General features: G+C 36.5%; 1 protein-coding gene across 1 annotated transcript in view; it reads left to right on the top strand.

Annotated features, from left to right (window-relative positions):
- Positions 1–27,951, top strand: part of MPHOSPH8 (M-phase phosphoprotein 8) — a 52,234-nt gene that overhangs the window by 4,723 nt on the left and 19,560 nt on the right. The window contains exons 2-5 of the mRNA XM_077868457.1: positions 11,443–11,598; positions 17,373–18,209; positions 19,464–19,563; positions 21,090–21,347. Of these exons, the coding sequence (XP_077724583.1) occupies positions 11,443–11,598; positions 17,373–18,209; positions 19,464–19,563; positions 21,090–21,347 (1,351 nt within the window). The remainder of the gene's footprint in view (positions 1–11,442; positions 11,599–17,372; positions 18,210–19,463; positions 19,564–21,089; positions 21,348–27,951) is intronic.

The raw sequence follows: 27,951 nt of genomic DNA, 5'->3' as shown, positions 1-27,951 counted from the left end.
TCTGGCCCCTTTTTTTCTCTCTTGTTTGGGACTCCTATAATATGAATGTTGATTGATGGAGTAACTAAGTTCCCTAAGTCTGTTCTTTTGTGTAATTGTTTCTTTTGTTCAGCTGATTACTCTCCATTACTCTGTTTTCTTGGTCACTAATTAATTTCTCTGCTCTTCCGTGCTGTATTCATTCCATCAAGTGTGTTTCTCATTTCTTTTATTGAGCCCTTTATCTCTGCTGTGTTATTCCTTATCTCTGTGTTAAGGGTATCACTCATGTTTTCCACTCTTTTCTCAAGTCTAGTGAGTATCCTTACAATCATTGCTTTAAATTCTCCATCAAGCATGTTACTTATATATGTTTTGCTTTAGATCTCTGGCTGTGGCCTTGTCCTGTTCTTTCATTTGGGATGAGTTTCTCTGTCTCATTTTGTCTGCCTCTCTGTTTCTGTTAAGAAAGTCAGCTGTGTCTTCTGCTCTTGAAAGTAGTGAGTTCATGAAGAGGAGGTCCTGGTATGCCCTGCCATACAGTGTTCCCTGTTCACCAGAACCTGGCACTTAGAGGAGAGTATCCTGTGTGTATTGTTTACACGTTGCTGTCGTGTCTGTGTCACTTTTCCTCTCAATGTAGTCATTTGTACTGACTCTGCCTGTTGTGGGCTATGCTTGCTGTCTGTGGTGTTAGTGGGACCCAGGCAGGCTAGCTCTGAAGGGGCGTGTACATCAGGGAACTTTGGAGCAGGGCAGGGTTGTGAGCAAAATTTCATTTGGGCCACTAGTCCTGTGCTAGATCCCCTGAAGCACTGAGGCAGCTGGCGGCTGTGCCCTGGAGTGGCAGGGGGTGCAAGGTTGGGCATCTTGCATAAGGATGACTGGGTATGGCTGAGCCCAGCACATGATTGTGGGTGGGGGTGTTTGGGCGGGGTGCACATGGTGCTAACAAAATCCCCTTGAACGCAAGGCTTAGCAGGCTTGGAGTGGGTGACTCCTGAGGAGAACTCATGGGCATGGCATACTGCTAGCGGGTCAGGTAGCAAGTGTCTGTGCAGCTCCCCTTCTTACAGGTGGCTCTGTGTTTATGCTGGTGGGTTGGGGAGGAAAATGGCACATGCAAGCTCTTTTGTTTTCAGAGAGGTCCCCCAACATGGTCTGAAATCAGAATGAACAAATCTGCTTCCCATTTCCCCCCTGGTATTCCATAAACTGCTGGGTTTGTTTGTTTGTTTTTAAGATTTTATTTATTTATTCATGAGAGACACGGGCGGGGGGGGGGGACACACAGGCAGAGGGAGAAGCAGGCTCCATGCAGGGAGCCTGACGTGGGACTGGATCCTGGGTCTCCAGGATCATGCCCTGGGCTGAAGGCGGCACTAAACCACTGAGCCCCTGGGTTGCCCTAAACTGCTGTTTTTATGTTGCCTCTCCACACACTGTTGTCTGTTTAAGGGCAGCAACCCACCTATCACTTACCCTATTGCTCACTGGTGGCCAGTGCAGCATTAAAGTCAGCTGACTTTTAAAGCTCTGGGCTCCAAGCCCCACTGGTTTTACAAGCTCACAGAATTCAACTCCTTTGGGTTTGTTTGTTCCTCAGGTTTTTAAAACCAAACATTATGGGGTCTTCTCCATGTGAGATACCTGGTTCGAGGACCTGTTTCTCTGCCCTCTTCACACACACCACTCCCTCCAGCTGATAGCCTCTCTCCACCTTTCTGACCTTCCAAACCTTTCAGATGCAGCTTTTTCTCTATATTTAATTGTGGAGTTTGTTCTGCCAGTCTTCAGATCACGCTCCAATTTATTGACTTGGATGTGGAGGATATCTAGTAGTAAATGTGGGCCAGGGTGGACTCAGGGTCCTCTTACTCCACCATCTTCCTAAGCTCCTACCAAAAAAGGAATTAAGAAAACAACTCCAAAAAAAAAAAAAAAAAAAAAAAAAGAAAACAACTCCAGGGGCACCTGGGTGGCTCAGTCAGCTAAGTGCCAACTCTTGGTTTTAGCTTAGGTCATGATCTCTTGGGTCCTGGGATTGAGCTCCCTCCCCCTTTGACTTCAGGGCTCAGTGGGGAATCTGCTTGATTCTTTGCCTTTGCCCCTCCTCTAACACATGCCTGTGTGCAATTCTGTTTATAACAGCATCTAAAAAAATAAAATAATTCTTTTTTTTTTTTTTTTTAAGATTTTATTGAGAAAGCATGAGAGTAAGGGGGAGAAGCAGACTGCCACTGAGCAGGGAGCCTGACAGGGCTCTATCCCAGGATCCTGAGATCACGACCCCAGCTGAAGGTAGATGCTCAACTGACTGAGCCACCCGGGGACCCCTGAAAGAATAAAGTACTTAGGAATAAATTTAATCTACAGAATAAATAACTTGCAAACTTACTACAAAGCTGAGTGATTAAAACAGTATCGTACTGGTATGTGGATAGACATAGAAAATCCAAAAATGAACCTATATTTCTATGGCCTATTGATTTTTCATAAGGGTATCAAGTGCAATCAATAGGGAAGCAAATTGTGCTGAAATAGCTCGATTTCCACATGCAAAAAGGGGAGATTGGACCTACCTCACGCCATATACAAAAATTAACTCAAAATGAATTTAAAGAGAAACCTAAATTTAAGAGGTAAAACTATAAAATTATTAGAAGAAAATGTAGGGGTAAATATTCAAGACCTTGGATTTGACAATGCATTGGACATAACTCCAAAAACACAAACAGGAAAAAATAGGTAAAAGGACTTCATCAAAATTAAAAATATTTTGTGCATCAAAAAACAGTATCAACATAGGGAAAAGGCAACCCATAGAACTGAAAAAAATATTTGCAAATCACCTCTGACAAGGGATTAATATCCACAGTATATAAACAACACCTACAATTCAAAAATAAGACCAAAAAAGTAAAAACAAACAAACAAGACTGTCTACTTAAAAATGGACAAAGGAACATTTTTCCAATGATACACAAATGACCAATAAGCAAACGAAAAGGTGCTCAACATCCTTAGGGAAATGCAAATCAAAACCATGAGATATACTACCTCACACCAATTACTAGATGGCTGTAATAAAAACATGGAAAACAAGTGTTTGTGAGAATGTGGAGAAATTAGATCGTTCTTACACTGGTGGTGGGAATGTAAAATAGTATAGCTGTTGTGGAAAACAGTTTGGCTATTCTTCAAAAAATTAAACGATTACCTCATGGCCCAGTAATTTCACTCCTGGGTATGCACCCAAAAGAACTGAAAGTAGGAACTCAAACAGGTATTTGTTTAACCATGTCCAGTAGTGTATTGTTCACAATAGCCAATAAATGGAAACAACCTAAGTGTCCATCAACAGATGAATGGTTAAACAAAATGTGGTGTAAGCATACAATGAAATACTATTCAATCTTAAAAAGGAGGGAACTTCTTATACATTCTGTACAGGGATAAACCCTGAAAACATTGGGATAGGTGAAATAAGCCAGAAACAGAAAGACATTTGTTGTATGATTTCATTTACATGAAGTACCTATGTATGATTTCATTTACATGAAGTACCTAGAATAAGTAAATTTATAGAGACAGAAAATAGAATGATGGATACCAGGGCTTCAGGGGAAGGGGACTTACTGTTTAATAGAGACAGCTTCAAGTTGGAAAGATGAAAAAGTTCTAGAGATGGACAGTGGTGACAACTGTATCTGTGAATGTACTTAATACCATTTGTTTCTATGAATTTACCCTTAAAATGATTATAATGGCAAAATTTAAGATATATGTATACTAAAAACATATGTAAAACTACAATAAACAAGATTTTAAAATTATCTATAGTGTCTTTTGCCTATTTTCTCATTCATGTATAAGATTTTTTTTTTTTTAAAGATTGTATTTATTTGTTCATAAGAGACACAGAAAGAGGCAGAGACCTAGGCAGAGGGAGGAGAAACAGGCTCCATGCAGGGAGCCTGATGTTTGACTCAATCCCGGAGCTCCAAGATCACGCCCTGAGCTGAAGGCAGACACTTAACCGCTGAGCCACCCAGGCGTCCCAAGAATTTTTCTTTTTCTTTTTTTCTTTTTTCTTTTTTTAAGAATTTTTCTTTTTGATGTTTCATGACTATCAAATCTTTATCATATATATTCCAAATTTTTGCTTCTCCGGATTTCTGGTTTATCATTTCTGCTCAATACCCAATCTGACTGAGAAGAATATATGAAATAGTTTTCTACATGAACTGCAGAGCACCATTCTAGCTTACACTTAACACTTACCTGATTTTATTCATACAACCACTGAGGCAATAAACTATCCAAACCAAAGCCAAGTGCTACTCCCTCACCTTTTACTCTTCAACATGCCTACACTGCCTTTCAATTGTTCTGTCACCTATTGAAAGACCAACATCAGCAGGATGTTGGATTGGAAACTAAGAAGTAATGGGAAAAGAGTACACTTAGATTCTTAAGTTTTAAAGATAATCCTGAAAATCCTCATGATTTTAACATCATAACTAAGTCTAAATTGATACACTTTTATGGTTCAGTTAAATAACAGGGTGAAGTGACAGTGCTTATATCAACTAAGAGTATATGTACATTTTTTTAAGCAAAATAGTATGCAAAAACAAAACCATTATATATAACTTAGTGCTTCTATGAAGGTATAGTTAAAACTGAAGATAAAGGTGAGACAGCATGGTTTAAGAGGCCTGTGTGAGCGAAGGGGAAAGAAAAGAAATCTTAGTCAATAGTATGCAGAACTGCCTTTAAAAAGCATTTTTGCTTAGTCTTGGTGAAAGCACAATAATGGTGTATTGAATAAAATGATCCTAATTTGTGGGCCACGTTTTTTAAGTAGGCTCCACCCTTAATGTAGGGCTTGAACTCATGATCCTCAGATTAAGAGTCGCATACTGTTCCGACTGAGCTAGCCAGGCACCTCTGGGCCACATTATTTTTATGTGTGCATAAAAACAGTAGTACAGGAGATGCCTGGGTGGCTCAGCAGTTAAGCATCTGCCTTCAGCTCAGGGCATGATCCTGGAGTCCCAGGATCAAGTCCCACATCAGGCTCCCTGAATAGAGCTTGCTTCTCCCTCTGTCTCTCTCTGTGTCTGTCATGAATAAATAAAATAAAATAAAAAATAATAAACAGGAGTACATCTGTTACTTAGGGTAGCTTTTTTTTTTTTTTTTTAATTTAAAACCAATTAACAGGGGATCTCTGGTGGCGCAGCGGTTTGGCGCCTGCCTTTGGCCTAGGGCACGATCCTGGAGACCCGGGATCGAATCCCACGTCGGGCTCCCAGTGCATGGAGCCTGCTTCTCCCTCTGCTTGTGTCTCTGCCTCTCTCTCTCTCTCTCTGTGTGTGTGACTATCATAAATTAAAAATAATAATAATAATAATTAAAAAAAATAAAACCAATTAAAAAAATAAAATAAAACCAATTAACATATATTGTATTATTAGTTTTAGAGGTAAAATTTAGTGATTCATCAGTTGCATATAACACCCAGTGTTCATTTACATCAAGTGTCCTCCTTAATGCCCATCGCCCAGTTACTCCATCCCTCCACCCCTCAATGTAGCTTTTAAAAAGTCTTATTTACTTTAAAATGAGACAGGAAAAAATATATATACATATGTGTATATATATATATACATATATATAAATAAAGATAAAAGACAATATTAACGGGGATATGTATGAAGGTATATATGGGAGATTGTATATAATTCTTCCATCTTTTCTGACAATCAAAAACAGTAAAAACTAGTAAACATTTATTTCTACATTGAACACAGTTCTAAATTTACTGCTAATTATCAATAAATTCAGTCTAGTCAATGAGAATAAGGGCATTAACAACCATTCTCAAGTATTAAGTAGCACATCTCAATTCTAGCTCCAGATTTAATTTGTTGATAACTGTACCTGGTCTTTATTTCAGCAGTTTTGTTTAATTTATTATAGAAACAAATATTAGAGGATCACTATGTAAGGACCTTTGAATCTTAGATATACAACAGTGTACAAAACAAGTGAAATCTGTGAATTATATGTTCTTGTATAGAAGTCCTGTAGATACAAATATTGCCCAAGCTTTGCCTTGTATTAAATTTCATGATAGCCCTGAAATTTAAAACCTTATCTTCAAAATGCCAGAAACAGTCTATTTTCTTGGTAGCCAAATTTTCTTTTAGCTTAATCAGTAAGCCAAACCAAAAGGTAGAAGATGGTCCTCCTAGCCTTCTGGATCATATACAACTAGATAAGTAGTTAAAATTTTTTGTTGGAAAAAGTGGATTCAAGTTTATGATGAACATGAAGTGTTTAAGAAAAAAAGTCTCTAAGCATTTCAGTGGACCCCAAATGTGTTTTATAGAAGTAAAAATATCTGGTCTTTCAGTGTTGCTTGCTTGCTTATGTATGTACGTGTGTATGTGTTTTTAAGTAGGTTCCATGCCCAGCACAGAGCCCAACGCAGGGCTTAAACTCACAACCCCAAGATCGAGACCTGAGTCGAGATTAAGAGTCCGACACTCCACTGACTAAACCACCCAGGCACCAGGCACCACAAAGCTGTCTTTTTTTTTTTAAAGTAGGCTCCATGCTGTGCACTAGATGGTGTTACTTGCACATCCCTTTGGCACTTTATACACTGCACATCGTTGGATAACTTCACATATGCAGAAGCTGGTTAAGTGCCCTTGGGTTTTATTTTTAGCTGAATTACTCTTAAACTGTATAATTTTTACTGTTACTTTATCTAGAAGCTTCAGTTTCCTCTTCTATAAAATGAGTAATAGTACTTCACAGGGTTGTTGTAAAGATTAAATGAGCTAATAAATGCCAAGATTTAGTCCATGGATGACAGATTGTAAAGCACTTGACACAAATGTAATTCTTCTTTTGATTTGTTTTCAACCATTTAAAAATGTAAAACCATTCTTAGCTCACAGGACGACCAAACCAAAATAAGAGACAGGCCCTGCTACACTTCGCCGACGTCTGATATACGGAGATGAGCTCTTTTATCTGGTGGAAATAGAGCATCTTCTCTGGAAATGTGTTTTCTGGTAGTGTGTTTTAACAGTGTTTAGGTGGCTTTATTATTTGATCCCACTGATCTCTCTTTGGGAAATTTATTTTAGCAGTGTGACCAAAGATGTATGAGTATGTAGTAGCTTTGCTTATGAAAACAAAATCAGAAACAAAACAACCTTTGGTTTCCAAAGGGACAGTTTTTGTTGTACTTTTTATTGTATTTAGAACAATCAGTAAAAATCATGTTTTTGAAAAATAGTAAAACAAGAAGTGTTCTATATCTAAGTGAAAAAACAAAGTAAAGTGATAGTATTATCCCAGTCTTTTGAATAATACACATAAAATATGTATTTATAGTTATATTTGTAAATGTAAAAAGTGAAGGAAAGATCAAATTTTATTAGTATCTGTGAGTGATTTTTTAAAATTTTAATTTATTTTTAAAGTTTTATTTAAAATGAGTTGACATAGTATATTATTAGTTTCTGAGATAGAATTTAGTGATTCATCAGTTGCATATAACACCCAGGGTTCATTACATCACATGAACCCTCCTTAATGCCCATCACCTGGTCACCCTATCCCTCCCCCTCCTCCCCTTTAGCACCCTCAGTTTGTTTCCTGTAGTTAAGAGTGTCTCATGGCTTCTCTCCTTTGATTTTGTCTTATTGTCTTTCTCTCCCTTTCCCTATGTTCATCTTTTAAATTCTACATAGAAAAAGAAAAAAAAATTATACATAGGACTGAAATCGTATAATTGTCTTTCTCTGACTTATTTTGCTTAGCATAATATCCTCTAGTTACATGCACGTCATTGCAAATGGTAAGATTTAATTGTTTTTGATGGCTGAATAATATTCCATTGTATATATGTACAGCATCTTCTTTATCCATTCATCTGTTGATAGACATCTGGGCTCTTTCTGCTCAATCTTGGCTATTGTGGACATTGCTGCTATAAACATTGGGGTGCAGTTGCCCCTTCGAATCACTGTTTGTATCCTTCGGATAAATACCTAGTAATGCAATTGCTGGGTCATAGGTTAGCTCTTCTTTTTAACTTTGAAGAACCTTCATACTGTTTTCCCAGAGTGGCCGTACCATTTTGCATTCCCACCAACCGTGTAAGAGGGTTCCTCTTTGCATCCTCACAAACATCTATTGATTACTAATTTGTTAATTTTAGCCATTCTAACTGGTGTGAGGTGGTATCTTATTGTAGTTTTGATTTGTATTTCCCTCATGATGAGTGATGTGGAACATTTTTTCATGTGTCTTTGGCCATTTGTATGTCGTCTTTGGAGAAATGTTTACTCATGTCTTCTACCCGTTTCTTAACTGGGTTGTTATTTGGGTGTTGAGTTTGATAAGTTCTTTATAGATTTTGAATACTAACCCCTTCTCTGATAAGACAATTGCAAATATCTTCTCCCATTCTGTCAGTTGTCTTGGTTTTGTTGACTCTTTGCTGTCCAAAAGCTTCAATAATCTCAAGTTTTGCTTTTGTTTCCCTTCCCTTTGGAGAGGTGTCTAGCAGGAAGTTGCTACAGCTGAGGTCACAGAGGTTGCTGCCTGTGTTTGCCTCTAGGATTTTGATGGATTCCTGTCTCACACTTAGGTCTTTCATCCATTTTGAGTTCATTTTTGTGTATGACGTAAGAAAGTGGTCCAAATTCATTCTTCTGCATGTGGCTGTCCAACTTTCCTAACACTATCTGTTGAAGAGACTGTCCTTTTCCCATTGGATATTCTTTCCCGCTTTGTCAAAGGTTAGTTGATCATAGAGTTGAGTCCTCATTTCTGCGTTCTCTATTCTTTTCCATTGATTTACAGGTCTATTTTTGTGTCTGTACCATGCTGTCATGATGATCATAGCTTTGTAATACAGCTTGAAATCAGGCATTTTGATGCCCTCAGCTTTGGTTTTCTTTTTCAACATTCCTCTGGCTATTTGGGGTCTTTTCTGGTTCATACAAATTTTAGGATTATTTGTTCCAACTCTGTCCATGGTATTTTGATAGGGATTGCATTGAATATAAATTGCTCTGGGTAGCATAGACATTTTCACAAAATTTTTCTTTCAGTCATGAGCATGGAATGTTTTTCCACTTCAGTCTTCCTCAATTTCTTACATAAGTGTTCTGTAGATTTCAGAGTATAGATCCTTTACCTCTTTGGTTAGGTTTATTCCTAAGTATCTTATCGTTTTGGGTGCAATTGTAAATGGAATTGATTACTTGATTTCTTTTTTTTGTCTCATTGTTAGTGTATGCAGGTGACTTCTGTGCATTGATTTTATATCCTGCCATGTTGCTGAATTCCTGTATGAGTTCTAGCAATTTGGGGGTGGAATCTTTTGGGTTCTCAACATAGAATATCATGTAGTCTGAGAAGAGTGATAGTGTGACTTCTTTGCTGATTTAGATACTTTTTATTTCTTTCTGTTGTCTGATTGCTGTGCACTGTTTAAAAGCAGTGGTGAGTGTACATCCCTGTCCTGTTACCAACCTTAAGGGAAAATCTCAGTTTTTCCCCTTTGAGGATGATGCTCGCTTTTGTTTCTTCGTATATGGTTTTTGTGATACTGAAATGTATTCCCTCTGTCATCTATGGGTGATTTTTGTTTATTCCTGCTTTTTTTTATTTTTATATTACGCATTGCTTATGTTATCCGGGAAAGACCTCGATCTTCAGTTTATGAAAAGTAGATCAGTAATACTGTTTATTTTAGTTTTTAAAAAATGATATATAATTGACATATACCATTAGTTTCAGGTATATAGCATAATGATTCTATACTTTTATACATTGCAAAATCATCACAATAAGTCTAGTTAACATCTGTCACCTTACATAATTACATTTTTTTTGTGTGTGTGATGACAACTTTTAAGATCTGCTTTCTTAGCAACTTTTAAGTATGCAGTACACAGTATTATTAGCTTTAGTCACCATGCTGCATGTTATATCCCCATGACTTATTTTATGACTGGGGGTGTACCTTTGACCCCCTTCATCCATTTCTTCTACTTCTAACTCCTGCCTCTGGCAACTTCCAGTCAGTTCTCTTTTTCTGTGAACTTGAGTTTTTGTTTTGTTTTCTTCCATATTTAATTGAGATCATGAAGTATTTGTCTTGCTCATTTTACTCATTATAATGTCTTTGAGTTTGCAACATGTTGTCATGGCAAGTTTCTTTTTTTTTTTTTTTTTTTTTTTAATTTTTATTTATTTATGATAGTCACACAGAGAGAGAGAGAGGCAGAGACACAGGCAGAGGGAGAAGCAGGCTCCATGCACCGGGAGTCATGGCAAGTTTCCATTCCTTTTTATGGCCAAATAATATTCTAGCGTGTAGAATTTTCTTCATTCATCTGTTAAGGATATTTGGGCTATTTCCACTTTTTTGGCTAATGAAATGATGATGCAGTGAACGTGGGGGTACATATACCCCTTTGAGTTAGTGTTTTTGTTTTCTTCGGATAAATACCCAGAAGTGGAATTGCTGGATCATATGGTAGGTTTTTTTGTTTCTTTTTTTTTGAGGAAACTTTATACTGTTTTTGCATAGTTACTATACCAGTTTATATTCTTACCAATCGTGCACATGGGTTTTCCTTTTTTCCTAATCCTTGCTAATACCTGTTATTTCCTGTCTTTTTGATACCAACAGGTATGAAGTAAGGTCTCATTGTGGTTTTGATTTGCATTTCCCTGATGATTAGTGATTTTGAGCATCTTTTCAGATATTTGTTAGCTATTTGTATGTCTTCTCTGTTGGCCATCTGTATGTCTTCTTTGGAAAATGTCTATTCAGGGACGCCTGGGTGGCTCATACGTTTAGCACCTGCCTTCGGCCCAGGGCATGATCCTGGAGTCCCGGTATCAAGTCCCACATTGGGCTCCCTGCATGGACCTGCTTCTCCCTCTGCCTATGTCTCTGCTTCTCTCTCTCTCGCTCTCTGTCTCATGAATAAATAATAAAATCTAAAAAAATTCTATAGGAAAATGTCTATTCAGATCTGCCCATTTTTAAATCAGATTGGTTTTTTGTTATTGAGTTGTATGAGTTTTTTATATATTTTGAATATTAACCCTTTATCAGATACGTGATTTAGAAATATTTTCCAATACAGTAGGTTGCTTTTTCATTTTGTTGGTGGTTTCTTTTGTAGTATAGAAGCTTTTTAGTTTGATATAGTTCCATTTGCTTATTTTTACTTTTAGTGTGACACTTTCCTTAAATGCACTTGCTTCAGGAGGTGAACGTACTTTATAATGATACTAATCTCCATTTCAGGTTCATTCATATATTTTCAGGATTGTATGTTTTTGGAAATTTAGTCATTTAAATTATCAAGTTTAATGGCCTTTATTTGATTGTTTTTAATTCTGTAACAGGGTAAAATCCTTTATAAAGTTCGATGGAAAGGATACACATCAGATGATGATACCTGGGAGCCTGAGATTCATCTTGAGGACTGTAAAGAAGTTCTTCTTGAATTTAGGAAGAAAATTGTGGAGAACAAAGCTAAGCCAGTCAAGAAGGATATTCAGGTATCATGTTTTATTTCTTTTTTTTTTTTTTTAGTATAATAAACTTCCTATAAATTTTACTGACATAAGGAATATGCAGTAAAGAATTTACAAATAGGGGTGCCTGTGTGGCTCAGTCGGTTAAGCATTTAATTTTGGTTCAAGTCATGATCCCAGGGTCCTGGGATTGAACCCCACATCAGCTCCCTGCTCAGTGGGGAGTCTGCTTCTGCTCCCTCTGCTGCTGTTCCCCTACTCGTGCTCTGTCTCTCCCTCTCGAATAAATAAAGTCTTTATAAAAATTTTTTTTGTTTTACGGAGGGGTTTCACCACAGTAGTGTCTGTAAATATCTGTAAATATTTGATTTGTCCCCCTCTCTATTTAAATATAGGAATCTTGCTTATTTAGGACTTAGTAAACATCACAGAAATTAGAAATGGCTTCTAACATAACCCAAAAAGGAGCACCTGGATGGCACAGTCAGTTAAGCATTCAACTCTTGGTTTCAGCTCAGGCCATGATCTCAGGGTCAAGAGATCAAGCCCTGCATCAGGCTCCATATACAGCAGGGAGTCTGCTTGAGATTCTCTCTTCCTCCCCTTCTGCCCCTCCTGCTTGTGCTTTCTCTTTCTTTCTCTCTAAAATAAATAAACATTTTTAAAAACTAGCTAAATAAAATAACCGCTCAAAATGGTTGTTAATGCTATTAATCAGAAAATATGCATAATGTAGAAATGGTATTTGTTCATTAAAATACTTTTCATCATTTAACATTTGATTCTCTTTTTATCTTCTTATTGACCATCAAATATTTTAAACTAAAAAAATGTTGAGATGCTATTTAACATACGTATGTGTGATATGGTCTAGCCCTTTGTTTTTAATGGACAGATAATCTCCAGATAGGAAACCACTGGTCTGCCTGAGCTTCAGTGGTTGATATTATATGACAGTAAACCTCTACTGCTCTGCTACATCAGTGTTTTACTATGTATACCTTGTTAGGTTTTTTTCTTTATTTGGGGATGGCATTTTTAATAAACAGTGTCTGATAAGGTCTAAACCCTTATTTATAAAGAATTTTATTAAGGAAAATTTGAACATACAAAATTGGAAAGAGCAGTGTCACGAGACTCCTATTCATCATCAATGGCAGTTTACGTACTTGGCCATTCTTCCTTTTTCTATCCACTACTCCCCCTCTCCCACTTTATTCGCTATATTTTTTTGTTTTGTTTTGTGTGTGGGTTTTTTGTTTTGTTTTTTTCTTAGAGAGAGAGGAGGGAATGCGGGGAGGACTAGAGGGAGAGAGAGAATCCCAAGCAGGCTTCAAACTAAGTGTGGAGCCCAGTGCAGGGCTTGATCTCATGACCCTAAGATCATGACCTGAGCTAAAATCAAGAGTCGGACACTTATCAACTGACTCACCCAGGCACCCCTACTAGCTAGAATATTTTCAAGCCAATTCAGGATTTGATAAAAATCTGCATATTTATATATCATTAATAATCTTACTCTAAGCAGTTTCTTCCCCATGTTTATTTGATGAAGAAACCACATCATTTTCTGTATGCTAGGTTTGGCTGCATGCATGGTGCATTTTAAAACGTTCCTCTAGCCCCCATATTCCTATAAACAGATAGCTAAATATGGAAGCATGATTATACTAACATTTAGGTGTTTTTTGTTTTTTTGTGGGGTTTTTTGGTAAGGATAGTTGTAAAAGTTGTTTACCTCCTGCATATCAGAAAGCACATATTTAGTTCACTCCTTTACCGTGGGGTTAATAAGATCATTGAAATTTGGTATTTTCAGTCTGATCCTTCATTAGAAAACTCACAGCTTTTCATGTGTGGGTTTTAGGAGCCATTAATCATTGCCTAGAACCATTCTCTCATTAAAGGGTGGGAAATAGTGATTTTTTTTCTAAATCTGTCATTCATCCCTCTGTGTTTATTAGCAGGAGTTCTGGAGACACAGGTTAATAAATAACCTAATATAAGTAATCTTTGAGACTGAGACTCTTGTTCCTCAGTAACCTCTCATCCCATGATTTTAAAATACTTTGATGCTTCTTACCTCAGTTAGTTATTCCTGTGATGGTTGTAAATATTGATTTTTTTCTTTTCTTTTTTTTTTTCTAATTCTCTTATTGTATATTTTTCATTTGTGTTTCATAAAGAATAGCTCCTCCCTGGAAATTTTTTTAGCATCAGTACATACAGAATCTTCATGTCAGTCATCCATTACTAGTGTTATTCATATTGGTGATGCAAAAATGGTTCTAAATTTGGCCAGTGGGAGCCAAGGCAGGTCTTGTGTCCTTTTGATATTTCCCTTTCTGTTTTGAGGATATCATTGCTTCTGATAAAGTGTTGCAATTTTCCTGCTCCATCCCTGTTATCTATCATTTCTCCAAGGAATCCTGATTCTTTATAGAGGAGGATAGGATTAAAAACCAAGATGTACTTATTGCTACTAGAGTATGATTATTTCTAGGCCCTTTAAGTAGACAGAGATAAAGGAAAAAATATGTCAGTTTGTTTAAATCATAAATTCATATTGGTATCTGTGGTTTCTGTCCATGACCTCAGGGTCTTCCGCCCATTCTACCTGGCTGTAGTCTGTTTCCCTTTTCCTACTGGAGAACTCTGGTTCCCACCATCAGGGTATATAGTCATTTACTCAGTCCTACAAAAATGAGAAATTAGTTTCAGATTTGCTATACCTGGGGTGCCTGGGTGGCTCAGCAGTTGAGCATCTGCTTTGGCTCAGGGCATGATCCAGCAGTTCTGAGATCGGGTCCCACATCAGGCTCCCTGCCTGGAGTCTGCTTCTCCCTCTGCCTGTGTTTCTGCCTCTCTCTCTCTCTCTCTCTCTCTGTCTCATGAATAAATAAATAAAATCTTTAATAAAAAAAATATTTGCTCTACATACTACTGTAAAACTCCAAATTTATTTGCAATTCTTTTTGTCCATATGTAAGTATATTCACTGAGGATGTTTAGTGTTCAAAAGTTCTTTAGGTTGATTTTTTTTCTTTTCAGTGGTTATGTTATCAATTTGATAAACAAGTTCATTTGGTTGTTAATTAGTATCATTCTTCTTGCTGCCTTCCCTCTCTACATATCTGATTTGAAGTACTGTCCCTTTACTCTCAGTTTAGAACTACAAGGCAATCCGCAAGAATACTATGTGTTAATATCTTTTTACCATTCTTTCCCCATTATTTTGATAGGTGCTTTATTATCAAGAGTCTTTAGTGACTGTTACATACTATACTCTCTTATAGCCATCATTCAGTCTTAATTCTAGGAGCAAATATCCATTTAATTTCTACTTATCTTTATTTTGATATCTATCCAGTCATTATTGGCTATCTGAAGCTCATTCTTTAGTACAGTGGTTCTCAAGAGGACTTCAATCCAGAAGCATCAGTTATCATTATCTGGGAAGGTATTAGAAATGTAGTCTCTGGGCTGCACATTGTTGGATAGGGACCAGCTGCCTGTGTTTATGGTTGGGTTTTTTGGTTGGGTTTTTGTTTTTTAAGATTTTATTTATTTATTTTAGAGAGCAAGTAGGGGGGAGGGAGAGGGAAAAGTAGCCTCTGTGCTGAGCACAGAGCCCAAGACGGCTCAATCCCATAACCCTGGGATCACGACCTGAGGCAAAATCAAGAGTCTGATACTTAGACACTTAACTGACTGAGCCATCCAGGTGCCCCATGCCTGTGTTTTGATAAGCCCTTCTGCATTCTGATGCCTGCTAAGGTTTTAGAACCACCTCTGCAATAGAAGGGCTCGTGAGAACAGTATTCTCAGAGTTCTTGTATTTCATAATAATTGTTGGCATCTTTATATCTGAAAGCCAGTTTGACTAGATATAAATGCCTTGGCTCAAATTTTCTTTTGTTGAATATCTTAACATGTTATTCCATTATCATCTGGCATAAAATAACTATTCTCTAAAGATGAATGTGAATTTTTCTCTTCTAAGTGATTTAGTTTTTTGTCTGATGCCTCAAAATTTTTCTCTACTTTTTTTTTTTTTAGATGTTATTTATTTATTCATGAGATATACAGAGAGAGGCAGAGACATAGGCAAAGGGAGAAGCAGGCTCCCTGTGGGGGACCTGATATAGGACTCGACCCCAGGACCCCGGAATCACACTCTGAGCCGAAGACAGATGCTCAACCACTGAGCCACCCAGGCATCCCCTCTCTACTGTTTTGCAGATGTGTCTTTCTGGCGTGCTTTTATTGTTTTTAGAGTACTCTGTTCCTTAGTCTGTTTTTCTTATAACAGCATAGTAAAATATTTTGCCCTAATAATTTTCTGCTGCTTATATTGATATGAAATTTCTTTTTTCTGAAATTTTGGAAGGCAAAAGAAGAGAACAGGATAATTTTTTTTAGCTTAAAGGCTCCTCACCCCCATATCAGAATTTTCTCTTTTCTTCGTTTCTATTTTTCTTGTTCTACTTTACTTGGAATCTAATCTCAGCAGTTTCTCCTCATTTTGGGGCTTAGTCTTGGAAGTCCTAGAAGAGACCAGTTACTTTTGAGATTTACAGGACCTAGACCAAGCCAGCCCTTAACACTGTCCACAGATACCTGCAGGTACCCTTGCACATGTGTAGCTTCTGCCGCTTCCTTCCACTCTTCTCAGATTGATCTGTCAGTTTTCATAGTGATTTCTCCCATTTGCTTTCTCCTATGTAGGTATTCATAATAGTCTTAGAGCTGTTGGTTGTTTGTCCCCATACTTATATTTTGGGGTTCACTGGGATGCTTTGCTATTTAGTTTTATTGTAGATGTTGTCTGTGGAGATTTTGTTTTCTATCCTAGTAGCTTTGTCTATTTACGTAGGTATGTATGTCAACTCTACACCCAACATGGTGTTTAAACCTAGGACCTTGAGATCAAGAGTCACATGCTCCTACCAATTGAGCCAACCAGGCACCCCATAGCTCTATCTTTTTATGGAGTGATTTGAAGAGATTCAAAAAGATATGCCAGTTCTACCATGCTCTTACTATCTTGTTAACTTCAGTAGTGTTCATTTCTTTAGACCGTATAGGGAAAACATTTTTAAAATGTACCTATCTTTTCCTTCCCTTTCCAACCCCTCGTAATTTACAAGAAAAGAATTTGGGGAAATGGGAACTGAAAATACTTTGCATAGTGTTTTTGTGTCTATTATAAATATTTTTAAGGTGTGGTTTGAGTTGGTTTCTATTTTTATTTTGTTTTTAGAATTGGAAAATATATTTCCAGGAGGTTTTTCAGGTTATAACTCAAATCAGATCAATTGTGGAAATAAGATTTGTGTGTAGTCTTGCTAATTCTGTATGTAACTGTGAAATATAACAGCGTCTTTAAGGATATGTTGGATCCCCTCTTTTAAAACCTTGCGTTTGGATCAGTAACTACTTTTTTAACAACCAAGACAATCTGTACAAATTACTTTCTTGGTGTTTGAAATCATATAAGACACACCATACATAAGGCTGTTACTGTTTATTTCTGCTTTAGTTTAGAACCTTCAGCAACACTAAACATTTTTTGTCACTGTGTTTATTTGCTTTTTCAAAATGACACTATCATCAACAAGACCTATTTGTTAAATCATAGACATAAATAATATATAATTCAGTTTAGATAAATAATTTTAAGAAGTTGAGAAACTGCTTGAAAAAAAAAGATTTATACCAGATTTCATTAGTATTACTTTTCAAAACCTTTAAATTGCTACATTAATGAGTACTTAAGTCTTTTTTATATTTTATAGAGACTGTCCTTAAATAATGACATATTTGAGGCAAATTCTGATAGTGATCAGCAAAGTGAGACAAAAGAAGATACTTCTCCAAAGAAGAAAAAGAAAAAATTGAGGCATAGAGAAGAAAAAAGCCCAGATGATATGAAAAAGAAAAAAGCAAAGACTGGGAAACCAAAAGATAAATCCAAGCCAGACCTGGAGAGCTCTTCTGAAAGTTTAGTTTTTGACTTAAGGACAAAGAAAAGAATTTCAGAAGCCAAAGAAGAATTAAAGGAATCAAAAAAGCCCAAAAAAGAGGATATTAAAGAATTAAAGAAAGTTAAGAAGGGTGAAGTAAGAGATTTAAAGACTAAACTAAGGGAAGATTCCAAAGAAAACAGAAAAACAAAAAAAGAGAAAGGTGTTGAATCTCAGTTGGAATCTGAATCAAGTGTACTTAATGACTCCCCTTTTCAAGAAGATGACAATGAAGAGATACATTCTGACAGCAGAGAAGAGAAACAGAAGGTTAAAAGTGTAAAAGATAAAGCAGGACAAAACGCTGTTCAAGATGTTTTTGATAAAGAGCCAGACGGCTTTGTGAGTGCTGATGAGGATGTGGATGTCAAAGCAAAGAGAAAAAGAAAGAAACTGAGAAAGACCGAGGAACTTAAAGAGAGCAAAACACTAGAAAACAGGAATCTTTTCCTAGAGAAGAAAGCTATATATAAGAAACAAAGGAATCAGGACAAAAGCAAAAGCACCACAGAGTTAGATAAGCTACTGCCTGCACCTGCCCAAACACAGAAGAGTTCAAGAGCAGGTGTGGAAGAAAGAGGCCTCAGGTCCACCGACTCAGCTGGGGAGGTGAGTACTCTGGGGAGTAGGTGAAGGACAGTCAGAATCTTACAGAATACAGAATGCAGAAATGTTCGGATCAAGCTGGCACTCTTGAATGGTCAAGAAATTTCACAAAAACACAGAGGAAATAGTAAAACAAACTATTAGAATAGTTTTTCTGTGGTTAGGGGGTTGCTTAATATGTGACTAAAATACACAATTGAAGATCCTCCAGCTTTTGGACCCCTCAAGCTTATCTCCTAGTCCGAAAACTTTGTTTGTTTATTTTTGAATTACAACTAGAAAATTGAGGGCTAATTTGTAAAGAAAACGATTTTTTGGGTGGGGGTACTCAGATGCCATGCCACATTGTGTGGTAACACTGAAAATAAGCTTCATCAGCTTAGTGTTTCCTTACTTAATATTTTTCCCTTCTGTCTTAATATACTGTTTTTTACTTTAATAATGTCCACTGCTATAAGCCTTTTAAATTAAAAAAAAAATGTTTAATAGGATTTTATCCCACTATTATAAAAAAATTTTATATGGTTTTTCAAAATGTAAATATTTTCCACATTATGTAAGTATTCATATTTTTTTTCATCCATTACTGTTTGTGGATTTTTCTTAAGGAAATTATTAAAAGGGGGAAAAAGCTAGGTATACAAAGATATTTATGGCAGTGTAGCCTCACTAACAGTCTGACTAATTGTCTAGCCATAAGGAAAATTATTTTTTTTAAAAAAAGGAAAATTATTAAGAAAATGTTGTATTGACTTTGGGACTGTTACCTCTCCATTAAAATATTAATTATGAGATCAATGTAGCAAAAATAGAAAAGGTTTTAAAATGTGATGGTAAAGAAAATTGTATGTATGAACCCAGTCATGTAAAAATATCTATGCAATATAAATAAAGGAAAATAAATTTTAAACAACAGTATTCTTTATGTAAATTTACAAATCAAAGGGAAGAATATAGAGAAAAAAGTTTGGCTAGTAGGACTATAGGAGAATTATTTTGGAATTTTCTTTATTTTTAATAATGAAAAAATAGAGTGAGGTGTTGGGTTTTGAATTTGATATTTTATAAATCATCACGGTTGAGGGAGATCCTGATTGAGGAATCCGTTGATGTGAAAAAAGCTTTAATAATCAGTTATGTGCCATCATATCTGAAACACAGCCACTGATGCCAAGAACCAGCATTTTCCAGTTTTCAGATATATAGTATCAGTTCCTTCTCTATTCTTGTTTTGGGTCTTACATATGTCTCTTTCAGGAGAAAGAGATTAAAAAAAATGAACCCAAAGAGAAAAACCAGAAAAGGCATGATTTGGACAAGGAAGAAAAAGGCCGTATAGAGCCAAAGGGATTAAAGAGTGAGTGTGCATATTAACATTCTACCATTTACTGTTGCTAATTTTTTTTTTTTTACAAAGAATTTAATTTACTGTAAAGACCATCTCTCTTTTCTAACCTGCAGTGTCATAGACATAGAAAATTTCATTCACTGGAGAATTCAGAACTTTATTTTTGTTTGAAACGTTACTTTAGTTTATTGTATAACAATTCATATTGTTTCTGTAATTTTTTTTTCTCTTTTGTTCACTTTGTTTTTTCTTCTTTTGATGGAGTACACCAGAATTACAGAGACCCTAAATTAGTTGTGGTAGAAAAGTAAATGTCTCTGTTTATAGTAGTTGCTAAATGAGAGAAACTGCTGTTAATACATGTAACATATTTAGCTCTGAGTCATTTGTATAAATATAATATTGAATATACATTTTGGAATGATAAAGATACAACATACTGAGAATCCATGACATGTCAGTAGTAGAGTCAGGTACTTTATAAAACATTCACCATTACAGTACTTGGAACAAACACATACATGTTCTTGTGAAGCAGTAATTCTAAGAGATAGATAATTTTGCCAGGTTTTTCTCCCAAAAGCTGTATAGAGCTGAGGGTAATACTCGAAGTAGATTTTGGTTCTAAGCCTAAACTGGGACTTAGTGGTAAGTAGGAGGATATTAGAAGCTGAGAAGGAACACTTGCTTTGATGGATTATGCATAAAGTAATTATAATTTAAAGGCTATCTAGTCAAAGTACTAAGGTTTTAAACATGTATGACTCTTCAAAGAGTAGAGATTCAAAATATAGTAAAATTGGAGCTGGTTAATTTTTACTTCCTCCTAGTATCTTGTCAATTTCAGATACACTTTTACTTTGAGTATATAGTCTTAAACTACTGTTCATTCCATTTATAATGTTACTCCCTGGGAGTCGAATTTTCAGCATCCCTGCTAATAAACCTGTCTGCTGTGTACAGAGTTATAATGAGGCTTTTCCTAATTTTCTTCTGTTCTGCCCTTTTTGGAGGTTATTATGTCACATCTAGTGTTGTGCCAGTCTTCTTTCCACTTTTATCTTTGGTTAAAAGCAAAGTGGGTGTTCATAGACATCAGGTGTACTTTTACCAGATGTATGGTCAGTATACTGGCACCATTCTGTTTCCCCCATTCACTACCAGGAGTCATTTTTTTGCAAGGTGAACTTCAGGATACAGTTGTAGGCAGCTGTTTTAGCAGAACAGTGGTGGCATGACTAGGATTATTTTGAGGCTCACCATCTTCAGTAGGCCTTAGTCAAAAATGGGAGTAGTTCTGAACACCTAATTAAGAGCCATTCTCTTTGCATCCCCTTCCTAAATATTGAATAGCCAATTAAAAAGCCAGTTGAAATAACTTCATGTTTTGGAATAGTAAATCTGATCATGCTTTATAACCAAGGCACATATTAGTAAAAATTTCAGAAATAACTTTCTTTAACAACCAGATTTTCTTTTGATTAATCACAGCAATTTGTGACTTGTATTTATTCTCAGTTTTATTTTTTTACCAGCACTTAAGGAAATCAGAAATGCATTTGATTTATTTAAATTAACTCCAGAAGAAAAAAGTGATTTTCCTGAGAATAATCGGAAAAGAGAAGAAATACCACTAGATTGTAAAATCACAGAAGATCACAAAACCAAGGAAAACAAGCAGTTACTTAAAGAAAGGAGAAATACAAGAGATGAAACTGATACTTGGGCATATATAGCTGCAGAAGGTGACCAAGAGATTCTAGACAGTATGTGTCAAGCAGATGAGAATTCTGGTATGTTTGTAGTAATTTTGCAGTATTCTTTCAGGGTAAATGCACCATATTATCTCAATTTCCTTACTCTCCTCCCCCAGTATAATTTTGATGAAAAAAAAAAATGGAGTAGATTTTACCAAATCTCCTGAAATTTTAAATACATTTTTATATTGAAGACTTAAGTCATTCTGTGATTTCTAAATTAACTAAACAAATATTTTCTGAGTTCCTGTACTGTGCATTTAAAAATTATAAAAATTTCTCATTTTCGGGATCCCTGGGTGGCACAGCGGTTTGGCACCTGTCTTTGGCCCAGGGCGCGATCCTGGAGACCCTGGATCGAATCCCACATCGGGCTCCCGGTGCATGGAGCCTGCTTCTCCCTCTGCCTATGTCTCTGCCTCTCTCTCTTTCTCTCTCTGTGACTATCATTAAAAAAAAAAAAAAAAAAAAAAAAAAATTCTCATTTTCTAGATTACCTACTCTTGCCAAGCAGTCTGTTTGTATATTTTACTAGATTTCTTTCAGAAAATTATCAAATATAGCCTTATTCGTATTCTGCCATTTTAACTTTGCAGTAACACTTGCTAAATAAGATTTTATTATAATAAATGCTATCCTGGGATGTTCAAATTGGCTGCCAAGGAGGGGAGAATCATGTATAGAATATAGAGTACAGTAGCTTGGGGGAAGAGTAATAAAAAGAGTATGTGTATATAAAACTAGGACAGAATAAACAAAAGAGGTTAACCTTATAAAACTGTTATTTGTGAATCTTGAGAATCAATTGAAGAGAATTTTTTAAATATTTGGCAGGCTAGTCTGAGTGGCTCTCATACTGCAGAACAACTAGATTCTGCATATTGTATAAAACAACCTTTTTAAAAAAAAAAAAAAAAAAACAACCCTTTTGAGCTTGCAGGAAATTGGGATACTTTCTAGGAGAAGTAGACAAGGGGGAGGAAAGATGTCTCCCAGAGGGCAAATGCAAGATAGCAGTACTGCTCTTGGGATATTTTATTTATTTATTTATTTATTTATTTATTTATTTATTTATTTATTTATTTAATTTATTTATTTTAGTCAGAGAGAGAGAGAGGCAGAGACACAGGCAGAGGGAGAAGCAGGCTCCATGCAGGGAGCCCGACATGAGACTCCCAAGATCACACTCTGGGCCAAAGGCAACGCTAAACGGCTGAACCACCTGGGCTTCCCAAGTGGCAGGTTTAATAAGCAAGGGAAATTTTTTTTTTTTTTAAGATTTTATTTATTCATTCATAAGAGACACAGAGAGAGAGAAGCAGAGACACAGGCAGAGGGAGAAGCAGGCTCCATGCAGGGAGCCTGATGTGGGACTCGATCCCGGGTCTCCAGGATCACACCCTGGGCCAAAGGCAGGCACTAAACTGCTGAGCCACCCAGAGATTGCAAGGGAACTTATATACAAAGCTTGTCTTGCTTGGCCACAAGCTGAGATTGATCTGTGCACATGCACACAAATACATACTCCTCCTCCAAGTCTTAAAACTTTTTATAGAGGCCTTAACTGGGTTCAGTCACATATTTAGTCCAGATGGTCTCAGCAACGCCTTACACTCTCAGGGCTATGTCCTTGAAATAGCCCCTAGTATGGGAATGGTGGGTAGAATGTACACTCTAAGGAGACACCTCTGATTGCTCAGGTCCAGCCTGTGGGTCAACGAAAAGTCACATCCTCTCCATGATCTCCAGTAGTAGAGAGTGCATCAGTAAAGCCAGAGGTTGGTTCATTGAAAAGACTAGTTAGACAAGCTTCTAGCAGCATTGATTAAGGAGAAAAAAGGACACTTACACAAATAGTATTTCTAATGAAAAAAGAAAGAGACAGTTACAAATTGTGTCCAGATTAAAAAAGACAATTCTATGAGCAATTCTTTACCAAAAATTTGAAAAGAGAATGAAATGGGAAAATTAGTAGAAAAATATAATTTAACAAAACTGACTCAAGAAGAAATACAAAAATTGAGAAGTTTTACAACTTTCAAAGAATGTGAAATAGTAATTTAAAATAGCCTTAAAAATTTAACACCAGTCACAGATAGTTTGGTATGTAAGAGCTTACCAAACTTATAAAAAGGTCTTCCTGAAAATGAAGAATGCTAACTTGTTCTGTGGGCCCATTATTATTTCAGAACCATAATGAGACAGAAACTTTGTAAGAAAGGAAAATGACAAAAAAAAAAAAAAAAAAAAAAAAAAAGGAAAATGACAGGCCAAGCTTACACATGAACTCAGATGTAAATATACCAAAAAAATTAGTAAATTGAATCTAGCTGTATATAAAAACATAACCTCTTCTGATCAAGTTAGGTATTCCCTAGGAAATCACTGAGTAAAGAAGAAATTGATTTAATAACATTCTTGATTTTTAAAAACAAAACCTAGCAAACTATGAATAAAAGGAAGCTTTCTCAGATTAATAAAAAGCATCAAACCTTTGGCAAACATCTGTCACCACTATTACTCAACATTATTCAGAGGTCTACCCAGTACAGTAAGGCAGTGAAAAACAAAAGATACAAGCATTGGGAAGGAAGCTTCTCCACACACCCGTTTCCCCCTTTCCACATAAGCTGTTCATTATAAGATGTTATCATATATGAAAACTCCACAGATTTTTAGAAATGTTAAATGTTTAGCAAGGTGACTGGCTATAAGACCAATATATAAAAGTTAACTACAGTTCTCTATTTTTTCTTTCTTTCTTTTTTCAAGATTCATTTATTTATTTCAGAGAGGGCAAGCACACAGAGGGAGAGGGAGAAGTCGGCTCATGCTAAGCAGGGAGCCAGACGTGGGGCTCAGTCCCAGGACCCTGGGATCACAACCTGAGCCGAAGACAGACACTCAACTGACTTAGCCACCCAGACACCCTTCTATGTATTTCTATACACATTTCTGCATATGTAATGTAATCTTAAAAAGTTAATTATCTTCAGTCAAAAAAAAATAACAAGCATTGGTGAGGATATGGAGAAAAAAGAACCCTTGTGAACTGTTGGAGGAATGTAAATTGGTACAGCTTCTGTCGAAAATAGTACGGAGGTTCCTCAGAAAATTAAAAACAGATACCATATGACTCAGTAATTCCACTACTGGGTATATCCAAAGAAAAGGAAAACACTAATTCAAAAGATAAATATATACCCCTATGTTTACTGCAATATTATTCATAATAGCTAGAATATAGAAGCAACCCAAGTGTCCCATTAGTGGATGAATGGGTAAATAAGCTGGGGAGCTACCCCACGCACACAGAGATATTACTTGGTCATAAAAAAAAGAATGAGATTTGCATAGACCTAGGGTATGCAAATATAAGACCTTAGGGTATTATACTAAGTGAAGCAAGTCTGAGAAAGAAATACCTCCCCATATGATATCACTTCTGTGTGGAATCTAAAAAACAATAAATAAAAAGCAGAAACAGATCCATAAACACAAGAGAACAAACTGATGGTTGCCAGAGGGGAGGGGATAAGAGGAAAGGCAAAATGGGTGAAGGGGAGTGGGAGACACAGGCTTTAAGTTATGGAATGAATCAGTCACCAGGATAAAAGGTACAGCATAGGGAATATAGTCAGTGATATTTCAAGAGTTGTGTGGTGACAGATGGTAGCTCCACTTGTGGTGAACATAGCATAAGGTATAGAGTTGTTGAATCACCATGTTGTACACCTAAAACTAATGTAACATTGTGTGTCAGCTACATTTCAATTTAAAAAAGTAGAAGGATGAGAAAATTAACTTTCAGTAACACATTTAAAAGATTGCTAAGAGGAATCCCTGGGTGGCGCAGCGGTTTGGCGCCTGCCTTTGGCCCAGGGCGCAATCCTGGAGACCCGGGATCAAATCCCACGTCGGGCTCCCGCTGCATGGAGCCTGCTTCTCCCTCTGCCTATGTCTCTGCCTCTCTCTCTCTCTCTCTCTGTGTGACTATCATAAATAAAAAAAAAGATTGCTAAGAATATTGTATATGAAGATCTATAAGACCTGTATGGTGAAAAGTATAAAAACTTTTTGAAAGTTACTAAATTTATGCCATTTTATTAATAAACATAATATTTAAAAATTTGCCATTTTCTTTGAGTTGGTCTGTGATCTCACTGTGGTTCCAGTCAAACTTCCCAACATAATTTTTCATGAATTTATTGATCCTGATTCTAGAATTTACATGGAAGACTAACCAAAAGCCAAAACCAGTTATCCCAGTAGTAATCAAAACCTGTATAAAACTATAGAACTAGATACAGTATTTACTTGGCACAAGAAGGTTAGATTAGTTAATTGAGTAAAGTCCTCAGAGTAGAACCCTTGCAGATGTGGAAACTGGATACATGGTAAGTGGCAACACAGATCTGTGGGGAAAAATAACCTCTTTTTAGATGATGTGAGGATAATCAGTTATACGTGTGGAAGAAACCATACGTAAAAACCAAATACTAATGGGATTAAGGCCTTAAATATAAAGAGGACAGTTAGGTATTAGGTATTTGGAGAATAAAGGATCATATCTTTAAGACCTTGGAGGTAGGGAAGGTTTTCTGAAACAAGACAAAAAAAAGTACCATAAAAGAAAAGACTGATAAAGTTGACTACAAAACAAGTTCCATTCATCAAAGTTCCCATTAAAGAATGGTGAAAAACAAAGGATTGGTACTCAAAATATATAAAGAATTTCTTCAGTATGAAACTATATTAGTTACAGTCTTCCAGAGAAACAATAAATAGGATATATATATATATCTAGAGAGATTTGTTACGAGAAATTGGCATGTGTGATTATGAAGGTTTAGAATTGTCGCACAACCTGCCATTTGCAGGGTAGAACCAGGAAAGCTGGTAGTGTAATTTCAGTCTGAGTCCAAGGCCTGAGAACTACAGAGCTGATGCTATAACCCCTGGAGTCCAGAGGTCCAAGAACCAGGAGTCCTGATGTCTTGAGGAAGAACATGGAGGTCCCAGCTCAAGAAGAGCGAAATGTCTCCTGCAAAGCAGAGGATTGGATGATGGCTGCCTACACTGTGAGGAGAGCAGATCTTTAAGTCGTTCTAATGATTCAAATGCTGATCTCCCAGAAAGGCCCTTAGAGACACACCCAGAAATAATGTTTTACCAGATATCTGGGGTTCTCTTAACCCTGTCAAGTTGATACATAAAATTCGCCATCGTAGATGCCAATTTTATAAAGCTAAGAAATAAATAGAACTGTAGATTTTTTAGGATATATGTATTTATGGCAAAACCGTTTTTAAAAAGAACACAGATGAATGACAGATTCAAACTCCTGATCCATGCCATCGTTGTGGTAGAGGGTGGCAGGGGGTGGGATGTTTAGGCCCAAGAGTGGTTCTGTGCACAAGTGAGTGCTATGTTCACAGATGTTCACCTCTTAACACATTCTTTACTGTTACTAAAAGTAAACTTTATTAAAGGTAGTAAAATAAAGAGAAAAGGCTAAAATTACTTAATGCTTAATCAAGATTCAATACTTGGTAGGGATGAACGTAGGATTTTGAACCAGTTGGTTATGAGACCAAAATCCAAGCTACAGCCATAACCTTTTCTTGTTACTTAGGTTGTATGTTATTACTTCTAACAGTTCTGTAAATTAGGTGGTGGTATCTCAATTGATACAACCCTCATCTGTCCTGCTTCCCAGATCTTTCTGTGGGGCTGTGGGGCTGCATAGGAGAGAGAGGAGGTCCAGTTGTGGGTTCAGATACGTGTCCCTGAGATGGCTCTCGGCTTACTCATGTGCTTCTGAGCAAATCACAGAACCTCTTTGTCTTGTTCTCCTTACCTGTAACGTGTATCCCCGTATTGCTTATCATGTATGGATTAAATATGCTTATTTATGTAAATAACAGTTTCTACTGAATGTTAGCCACTTTTATTATTACTGCTACTGTTACTCAGAAAGTGAGGTGTAGCGAGTTTACATGACTTACTGAAAGCCACACAGCTTACATATGGTGCTGCGATACAGAAAATATAGTATACTCAGCTCCCAAGACTGCTCTTTCTACAATGGAATGCTCTTGGAAGTAGCAAAGAGAAGTATTGGTTTGAGCTAAAGGCTTTGGAAGAATTTCCTTCATTTCTTTGCATGTCTTTTACAAACTTCATTTTTATGGCAAGGTTCACTGCCTAACATTTGTATAGTTTGAGAAATTGGTTTTAGGTGAAAATACTTGGACTCTTACCATAAAATATTTATGCTTTTTACTTTTTCAAATAGCACAGTTGAGGGGTGTCTGGGGGGGTGGCTCAGTTGGGCGTTGCCTCGATTTCAGCTCAGGTCATAATCCTCAGGGTCATGGATGCGCTGAGTATGGAGCTTGCTTAAGATTCTTCCTTCCCTCTCCCTCTGCCCCTCTCCCCTGCCTCAAATAAATACATAAATAATATCTTTAAAAATAGTTGTTTTTAAAAATTACTCTCCAATGAATTATGCTCAAATCTTACTTGTTGCACTGCCAATAGTGGTGAACGTGTCCTTTTTTTTTTTTTTTTTAATTTTTATTTATTTATGATAGTCACAGAGAGAGAGAGAGAGAGGCAGAGACACAGGCAGAGGGAG

Source organism: Canis aureus, chromosome 24 (genome assembly GCF_053574225.1).
Source record: "Canis aureus isolate CA01 chromosome 24, VMU_Caureus_v.1.0, whole genome shotgun sequence".
Lineage (NCBI taxonomy): Eukaryota > Metazoa > Chordata > Mammalia > Carnivora > Canidae > Canis > Canis aureus.
The sequence above is the reverse complement of the archived record's forward strand: the minus strand, read 5'-3'. Positions and strand labels throughout refer to the sequence as shown.